Here is a 10386-nt window from a genome sequence, read left to right as displayed (position 1 = left end):
TTATCATTTTTGTATACGTCTGTGTGTGTAAACGACCCTGTATGCAATGACAGATGTTAAAACGCATAATTTTACCGAATTGGGTGGATTTTAAGGCAATGATATAACATATTTCAATAAAATATAATATTCAGTAACCGCCATGACTATTCCTAGGTTTGATGACTATTCCAATTACGCAAAAACTCAAATAAACTAGAAATGTAGAATTCAGCGCCATCTAGCGGGATATTGGCTGGGAACAGATCGTTGCAATCACCTTAACACCCCACATATGAGAGTTCAATAAATAAATTTTTTGAATCTAAAAAACTAATACCCCACCAATTCTAATTTAAATAAAATTGAATGAAAACCATATATTATAATCTATACAAAGAACAATACTTATATTTAATACTTATAAAATTTGATATAACATATTTGATTATTTGATATAACAATACTTATAAAATTTGTTGTTGTATATCGAAAATTTTCAGAATTGTGGGGCCCCTGCCTACCTCGGGGCCCCGGGCCAGGGCCCTGCGGGCCCTGCCTTAAAGACGGCACTGGGGCTATCTCACACCCAAATATTTTTTTTTAAATTGGACCAGTAGTTCCTGGGATTAGCGCAAACAAACAAACAAACTCTTCAGCTTTATAATATCAAAATATTAAGAAAAGATAAAATATAGTAAAGGATATATACAGGGTGTCCCACTTTCGGTATACTAAGCGCAAAGGGACTTGTAGTTTTGCATACGCTGAGTACGTAAAAAATAATTATAAAATTCCAGACGCATTTTTTAAAAAAATAGAGGAATTCTTAAAATTCCATGTGTACACCCCCAACAAGCAAACCGCCCAACTTTGCCACCCGCATGTGAGCTATCGTTTAAGATTATGTTTTCATAGACAAAATACTCACATTAGCGGAGCGGTATATGCCGGCTGCGCGAAGCTAGAGACGAATACATGGATTTTAAGGAAAAATTTAGCAAAAAATTTTTCGCGTAATTTTGTTATTTAAGTATTTTTTATGTGATCAGTGTATGCAAAACTACAAGTCCCTTCGCGCTTAGTATACCGAAAGCGGGACACCCTGTATAATACAATGGAAGTTGTTTGAGGAGGCCTATGCCAAAAGACACGGTAACGGGTAAACTGACGAAAAGACAACTATACTATTATTTCGTATTAAGATTCTTTTAGTTCACGAAAAATGGGATAAATAGTATCTATCTTGTATCTATCTACTATAATTGTTATAATATGTTATACAAAGTAAATGACAAATTGCCAAGATTAAATAAAAGACCAATAAATTTTATATAAGTTTTATTATTTTTTTAAAGGTTTTGGAGTAAGTAAGTACATAAAAATAAATTTAATAAAAACAATTAATGTAACAGTTTACTTCCGTGGCAGTGACTATGTTATAGCAGTCTTTGATTTTTTCTTTGAAAAAATTAGCTGTGAAATATATAGTGCTGTGGAAACATAATATATTACATAATTTTAACATAGTCAGTTGACAGTTTTATAAAAATAGTTGTAAATGAAATGTTCATAATATTCTTGCACAACATTGAATAGAATCTTCATTGATCGTCCCTTAAAAAGCAGCAGCTGAAAAATAATCACAATTGTTAAATAACACAGAAAGATGAATGAATGTAGGTAACTAGGTGCATAATAAACGAATCATATCCTCTAATAGTACTAGTAAAACCACAGAGTAAAACATAGATTTACAAGAGATTTACCATCATAGCTACCTACTTGATACTACACAATATACATATTATGTATTACAATATTAATCCATTATAAATTCGCATTCGTTTAATATTAAAGTTGTGTAAAAATCAGTTAAAAATAATGTGAATAGGTAGGTACATAGATAATTTTTAGTAGGTTTAGATATAATAATCTACAATAATGTTAATAGTTATTATGCATTTTTAATTGAAGTTTTTACATTTTATTGAAAATATTACGCTGTTTATTTTTACTATTACAAATTAGGTGCGTAGGTAAGTGGTGAAATACCTAAAAATGACAAATCGTGGTAAATTATTGGGTTATTGTGAATAACGATGATTTTAAAAGAATAAAATTTATTAAATCTTATACATAGAGCTGTTTGTGTATATGTCACGGCTAAAGGTAGGTGAGAACATAAACTTAAGATTAGCCGGCTAAACTTAGGTTTATTTTCGACGAGGTGTTAATGTTAGTTTGTTCTATCTTTAGCCGGCTAAACTTAAGTGTAACCGCAGGCCCGTGGCTAAAAATGTCGGGGTGGGTAGATTTGGTTAGCGCCGGGCCGGTGGAGGGCTTGAGGGGCCCGCACAGTGCCAGAAAACACTCGCCCTGTTCCTTACATGTATTATAGTAACCAAATCTACCCACCCCGACTCAGGGCAGAAAGCTGGTGGCTAGGTTAGGTTAGGTTAGAACTCTTAAGACCCGCACGAGCCGAGCGAGCGCAGCGAGCGTGCTGCGGCAGCAGCCGGCGAAGTGCCAGAAAACACTCGCCCTGTTCCTTACATGTATTATAGTAACCAAATCTACCCACCCCGACATTTTTAGCCACGGGCCTGCGGTTACACTTAAGTTTAGCCGGCTAAAGATAGAACAAACTAACATTAACACCTCGTCGAAAATAAACCTAAGTTTAGCCGGCTAATCTTAAGTTTATGTTCTCACCTACCTTTAGCCGTAACATATATGTATAATACATAGGTAGACTATAATATGTATCTATGATATCTACATGTGCATGAACTGATAGTGTGAAACAAGATTTAGGTTATATTAATATAAATGATATTGATAGATAAACAAATATAACATGAAAAAATTAATAAATATAAAAAAATTAAGAGTCAAATCGAACTACATACCATACAATCAATCAATAAAGAGGGTATTATAGAAATAAAGGAATAACAACATGAAGGATAAAAATTGCGGAATTAACGATCTAATCTACTTGGGTATCGAGTTTACCTAAAGAAGGTACCCCACATTCATTTATAGACTACGAACATAGGGTAAAGTCTTGCTTAGATCGCCCACTGTGAATAAGTCCTCCATCATTAAATCTGCCGTGACCAGAGAGTTACATTTATTATTTCATATTATTTATAAAATGTTAGACATAGACCAGAGCTGCAGAGACGATAAGAAGGTAGGCCAAATAGTACAGCTCATGATAAAGCATAAATTATATACAGCGACGCACTAACCTAAGGGCCTGATAGGGTGTTTGTCCCAGAGGAACGTGCGTTTGACTGGTGACAGGTACGAATCGCGGATATAGGACGGGCTCCTGTCCCATCGGGCCATGGGTCTCAGCTCCGGCCAATCGTACCAGAAGGGGTCCCTCGTGATGGCAGAAATTGGCAGAGACGCTCTCGGGTTGAAAATGTCAGCCCACGGCCTGCGTCTCAGTCCGCCGGCGTTGTATAACGGCGCACCTACATTGTATGTTTATTATTACCGGGACAACAGACACTCATACTGATACTGCTCTTCGTCATCGCCCATTTTATTCACACACAAACTAAAAAGCGTCAACAAGCACTAGAATGGTTATTCTGATATAGTTACACACAATAAATTTGGAGGTATTTTATGAATTTAAGCAGTCTATAATCTAAAATCGCTATAATATTATGATAAACTAAAGTGAGTAGATTTTATTATGGTCCCATAAACATACTTTATACCCACAGCTAAGTAATTATAAATGTGTTTTATATTTTACAAAGCAAATGTTAAAGAACCAAAAGCAAATCTCATTCATGATCATTTTAGTAAATGGAATGCTTAAAATGTAATTAGTTGTTATTGTAATATCGATATAAGCATGTTGCATGCACATAATTGTGAACATGTACACCCAAAGTTGACTTCGTGAATGCAGATGTCTCGGTTCCTCATTCACTATTCGATACAAGAAAGAAAATTATGTCTAACTACATAATTATTCGGACACGGACAACACTTTTATTAGACTAAATCCAATTCTTAGAGAAATAAATATTATCACAGGGTAGTGACGAAGATACAGGGGATAGATATCTGTTGCCCTTACCGTCCGAATCAAAAGCGACCTCGCAGTCGCGAGGCTGGCTAATTCTTGGCTTCACGGGTGTTGGAGACTTCCCTCGGAGTGAACGATCAAAACCTGCCCATTTTCCCGCATCAGCGAAAAATGGGTCCTTATCGAACACGTCCGATATTCTCGACGGCCACGATCCTTCATCGAAGTCTCATCGTCAATACCACTCAAATCGAAATAGTTGCCGATTTTTAAATATTGCTTAGGCATCGATCACACATTACAATAAATTTTAATGGAGTGTACTGTTCGTGAATCATGAGACATAATAATTCCAATAAATATCTTGCGCATATTTACAATGCAGTTCATGCACATGAGCTTGATATGCAGATAATTACAATTTTGAAGGATGTAATGATGATAACTGATATTTTTGCTTGCCATGATATTGCCTTGAGCTAAAAGATATTATGTAAAAGTGCAATAGATGCAAATGAAAGGAAGGTACTAAACTACAAAATTAAACACGAATTTGTCTTTTATATTTTAATAAAAAAATGAATTGGGTTAGTTTTATGTAAATAAATTTGTACTTGGTAAATTATAAACAGCAGAGCATAAAAATTCAGTAAAATAATAGCAACATCTCATTAAATACATTAAAATTTCAGAGACATTTTGAATATTTTTGTATAACAAAGTATAAAATATAACAATAAAGAGTATAAATTTTAGATGTAATAACAATAGAGATATCCTATTAAATACTGAATGACAATTTTATTATGAATATAGGTATAATACAGATAATTTTGCTGATGTATTTTTTTGTATATTAGGATTCTTTAGCTCGATGTTATTATAAGAACTGACTACAGCCCACACTGAAGATTAAATTAAAATAGAATCTTCGCGTAGTGTTGTCAATTCTGATTACACAATCTTTGAATCCACAACCCACTATGGCCGGAATGATTGCATATCAAATATTCCAAAAGTTTGATAAAAATTTCGAATGCATTCAGTTCCTAGCGCATACACGGGTCCGTTAACAAATCGATATTATCTCGTTCGTTATTCCCACATTAAAATCTTTTCGAGACACTTGAAAAGACTCTTTGTATTTATATAACCATCGAGCTTACGTTCAAACGAACGATCTAACTTCGATATTGCCTAACATAACTTAGCCTAAGATGTTCGTGCATAGATTTTAATAGAATTTACCTGATCCCCAGTGAGGTTTGTTGTCAGGCTCATATTCGATGCCTTTAAGGCTCTTAGGATGGAGGGGGTCGGAGATGGGTGCGGACAAGTCGGTGATGGGGTAGGCCCGGTCCTTCAGGTAGAGGCCGTAGCGAGAAGGATACAGACGGTCGATGGCGGCCAATCTGTCGAGATGGTCTTGCCACGCCTTGTGAGCGTCGAAGGGATCGACTCCTCGTCGGATACGCCTTGGCACGTGGTAAACTATTGAAAACATTATAATTTAAGCACAATAAAGGCACGTATTTTTTCATCAAAATCAACAAATACAAACTAGAAAAAAGGAAGACTCAAAATGGACCCAAACGTTTCCTTTATAGAGGATTTTCTAAAATCGTTGAAATTAATACATTATTATGTCATTTCATATTGCGTTTTAATTATAATTATGTCTGTGTTAATTTTGAAAGTGATCAAATCGTAAGTAAACAACACTATGTTAAAGTAAAATATGTATTAGGATTTTGGCGTAGCATAAGCTTTAGTAATAATGTAAATTGTTTAATATCATCAGTATATGAAATTAATGCTGTTCTAGAACTCACCTCTTTATCATATAAAGACTCGATAACAAGGATTTTTACAATCCATGTTGCAAACAAAGGAAGAAGGGAGGGCATGATTACTTTAAAACAAATATGTGACACCTGAGATATGCTTGAAGATTTAATCAATGAAGTCGACACATATTATTCATTAATACACAAGTGTAGGTAAATGGTGTTATGTATAAGAGGTGATTTCTAATGTGCCATGCAACTATGATGTATGATCTGGATATATTATTATAATGCAAGCAAACATTTGATGGCTTTTACAAATATTTTTTTTTATGAAAGTAAAATGATATGTGATCAATAAACTCAATTGACATTTCATAAGTAACAAAATTGCACGCAACGCAACATAAAACATTTATGATGAAACTGTTTTCGGAATTTTCAGGATGAATTTAAACTATCAGAACGTAACGAAACAATTACGGACAATATAACGTATGTGAGTATTTGTTTATTATGTGAGACGTATGTTATGGTATCGATTCATTTGTTTTAAATCTTCTAGCCTTCTACAGGTCTCACTTCAAATATAATCGCGTAAGGCTTTATTTAAAAAATGAATACAAATTATGTAACATTATATATAATTGATTTTCTTAAATAATAATAAGTTACAAGTTGGTAGATACTTTTAGTACAATTTGTACACTTGTTGACATAGTATAAGACAATTAGATGGAATATCGTTGTAACTATTTAAGATGTTCCTAACCCTATTTAAACTGCTCCGTGTTTTGACGCTGAAACAATCAAGAGAATAATGGGAAATTTGTTTAATGCAATTAGATTAAATGATGTTTTGACATGTTACAGCGCAACTCTATTTACAATTAATAACGAGAATTGATGAATTATTTACTTTTATATTTACATAGTAATAAGTATGCAAACAATTTAATAAGGAATTTAATGAAAGAGTTATAATAACAAATTAATTAACGCTGCGCTTCATCAAATGCATAAGTTAAGTGCAAATGCGTAATTATCAATTAACAACGAAATTGAAAGCGAAGATATATTATCCCGGCGAATTTTTTCCTTCAGTATAAATACATAGTTTCAGTTTATACAAATTTCGATATATCTCCGCTTTCAAGAATACTTTTTAGAGAGAAATCGTTGTTTATTGAAAAGCAGTTTGTGATTGCATTCAGTACTAACTTGGCCTGTAGGAGTCGAGTGAGCGAGGGTAGTTGTGAGTGTAGATCGGACGCGGAGAGTATCCGTAGGTTTCACGGTGGACGGGCAGGTAGCGGTAGCCGGGGACGGTGATCCTTTCGGCGGCACCAATGGGGTCGTCATAGATAGATTTGCTGTAGGGGTAGGTCGAGAGCAGCTCAGGGTACACGCTGCGGCGTGTTGGCCTGTACCTCTCTTCGGCTCTGATGTCTTCCGATCCTGTGCATGAGATGGGATTAGAATACAACGCTCTTATAGACAATAGAATAAAGGCACGTGTATTGGCGGTCTTCATTGGTACATACCTTTTAGAGATCGTACGAAGGACTGCCAGAACCTGGCCTTCTTTGACGGCGTCTCATTTCTGCCAATCATTTCTAAATGACTTTTAAACATTTTGGCGGATTATGTCGAGCTCGTTTTCTGAAACAAAAACGTACTTGTTACCAAAACATTAGTTTACTGCGTTTGTTGTTTTGGGCCTTGGCACATTTACGCGGTATACTTTATTGTGATATTCAATAATCGCATTCAAATGACATAATACAATAGCATTACTCGTAAATAGAGCAATGACGTACGTAGATTTAGCAGCTGGGACGTAAATAGCGTGTCTCGATGGCTAGGTGCCGTGGCGAATAGTCCGTGGACTTGGCCGCCCGCCAATCGAACTCTAGTGACGACTAAAATGGCCGTTTTTACGAATGTTTGATGATTCCTTGGCTATTTTCAAGATTTAGACGACCTTGTTACGGTTTTCTTATTATGAGAATCGCCCGATTGCTTTTCACAAACAAACTACTGTAAAATGTGAAACTAGCTGCAACAGAATTATAAACATTGTTACTTTAAAATATTTGCTTGCCTCCGTTCGACTCTACGGCCAATTAATATGCTTTAAACATTCTCCACTAAATCTAATGCAATTGAAATAATCTTTATTTTATGCAAGTACTATAAATATTCTAAGATCAAATGCAGCTTCTACTATAAGTTCTCAGAGCTGGCGAAAGCTGTCCGCCTACAATTCTCTAAAAGCGTAATTATTATCAACTTGTCAGTATCGGTTTGCACATTTGCGTCATTCATTTATTTCTGGAAGAGCAGATGTTTCATTGATCAAACTCTCGACATGAGATCGACGTTTTGTATAGACAGACCATCACCTGATTAATCGTAATTGCCTTTAATATTTCATTGATAATTTCTTAGAGCATGCCAAATTGTTAAAAATCAATCATGCCAATATTCTATTTTTCCTTTTAAAGAAGAAGTTTATATTATTTACTGTGTTTTAATTTTAAATAATGGATGGAAATATTAGGTATTTATTCCAAATTCATTTAAAAACTGAGAAAATGTTTTTCGAATTTAAAATGTTTAGTAGACAAAAATTATTTTTCAGATTTTCCATTAAATTCCATGAACGCTTATCTGTAAGAAAGTTTCATTCATCCTGAAAAATCACATGTAAGGTTATCCAAAGTGTCAAATTAAACTTGACTTTAAAAATGATTCACAGCGGATTAATATTACATTCAGGTCAAGAACGAAGGCCAATGATATTTGCCATATACATGACGGCCCATTTTAGAATACTCTCAATGTCAGCTAAGTTTCCTGAAATAGCGCACCTTAACGAAAGTTAGGTAAGATGTGAAAAATGCCCGATTGTGAAACGGCTACAAAAATATACGTAGGCGCGTCGATAGGTGGAGATTGCAAATTTGGCTTGGTGTGTGCGGCTATAAATAGACACCAAGCGCTCGGATCGGATTCACGGCATTCTGTAACACCACGAATTTACGTCGACACGCCTTGTCTATTGCTTTATACATTTGACTTATCTTCTAATATATTTTTCTTATGCATATCATAAGAAAATAGATGGTAAAGAATGAAAATAAATAAATTTTGTATTTAAAACTAAAATACATTTTATATTGACGGTTTGCACCAATGAAAACAGATATTATCATGAAGGCAAACAAATGAACAGTTAAAAAATTTAAAATAATTGATTGTATAATAATAAAAGCAAAAATTTTGTTATACAAACAATAAAATAAAACAAATTATTTCTATAATTTTCAAAAATAAATTAGCAAGATATAATTGTATTTTATTTTTATTTATAAATAATAACAGATTCAAAAAAAATATTTACGTTAAGTAATTTTTATTTTACACTGTTATGTCACTAATTAACTTACGTGCCACCAAACAATAATACCCTAACCAACTGATAACGCGAAAAAGGAGAGTCGTACGATTGCCCTACAATAAAGAGACACTTGGGGATCACAGTTGAATATATGACAGTTGAATATACACTTGCACTCAAGGGGATCACTAGGTATCTTACCGATTTTAATAATGATCGTTATAGCGGGTGTCTTGTATGACGAGCCGACGTCGAGTGTCGGACCTGGGCGGGCGCGCACTGGCGCGTCGGCGGCGCCCTGCTCCCAGCCCGCCCCCACGGCCGAGCTGTAAACATTTCAGTTCCTTCATACTTCACTGTACTCGCTTCTGGAAACTCTTATTTTATGAATTTCATTTTTAATGTCATCCTGAAGACTGTTTTGTTTTGCTGTGAAAACAGTCAGCATATTATGTAGAGCCAAACTAATTTTTGATCAATTTTTTTTCGTTTAGGTGGTACAATCCTTTTTACATATACTCAACAAATTATTAAAATAGATTTATGCGGGTAGGTGGCAAATATTAACCCACATGATGCAAAATTACTCAGTATTTGCGTCTGAATAGTTTGTACCTGAGTAATTTATAGTTCAATGATTCATATTTGACTTCATCGCAGAGTTATTAAGTATTTTCGTTTTATAGCTCCAGTAACTGGACAAAGTGTTTGTTATTGCTACCAGAATCATTTCTAATTTAAATTGAGACATGTTTATCATGGCGTTTATAACATCATACTATGTAATAAGCTTCAATTTAGAACACGTATTTAATATCTCAATACAAGTCATAGTCAGTTTCATAGATTTTTACGAAATAAACTCAAATATCTCTTGATAGTGGTAATATAATTAGTTATGATATACATTGGCAGAGAAAAATATTTTTAGATGGTGAATATCCGATTCCATACAGCCGGATGTTGTAGTTGTTTACGTGATTTACAACATTTTGAATAGGTATGTTTTCGTCATTTAATATGTGATTTGTAACATTCAGAGTTACAGTATTCAGTTCGATCGATGTTACTGTCTTGTTAGTAATTATTCATGTATTATAGAAGATCAATTAAAATTAAAAATTCGAATTTCGCTATATTGTTATGTTATGAAATTAACG

At 34.1% G+C, this 10386-nt stretch overlaps 1 protein-coding gene across 4 annotated transcripts; it reads right to left on the bottom strand.

Annotated features, from left to right (window-relative positions):
• Positions 1-1309: 1309 nt before the first annotated feature.
• Mf (myofilin) lies at positions 1310-9536 on the bottom strand. 4 transcript variants are annotated; one of them, XM_089697280.1, is made up of 8 exons: positions 9428-9536; positions 7368-7485; positions 7045-7281; positions 5285-5527; positions 4088-4252; positions 3237-3467; positions 2998-3092; positions 1310-1611 (listed from the first exon to the last, which is right to left on the bottom strand). In XM_089697280.1, the coding sequence occupies exons 2-7, from the start codon at positions 7456-7458 to the stop codon at positions 3022-3024; spliced, it is 1038 nt and encodes a 345-aa protein (XP_089553406.1). In that variant the 5' UTR covers positions 7459-7485; positions 9428-9536; the 3' UTR covers positions 1310-1611; positions 2998-3021. The 4 variants fall into 4 exon arrangements, with proteins under 4 accessions (XP_089553406.1, XP_089553407.1, XP_089553409.1 ...); XM_089697281.1 differs by lacking the exon at positions 9428-9536 and adding an exon at positions 9276-9393; XM_089697283.1 differs by lacking the exon at positions 2998-3092.
• Positions 9537-10386: the final 850 nt, after the last annotated feature.

Source organism: Colias philodice, chromosome 7 (assembly GCF_061535455.1).
Source record: "Colias philodice isolate Cphi_HAF_F1 chromosome 7, ilColPhil1 Martin Lab GWU primary, whole genome shotgun sequence".
Lineage (NCBI taxonomy): Eukaryota > Metazoa > Arthropoda > Insecta > Lepidoptera > Pieridae > Colias > Colias philodice.
Note: the sequence above shows the minus strand (reverse complement) of the source record. Positions and strands in the feature narration are given on the sequence as shown.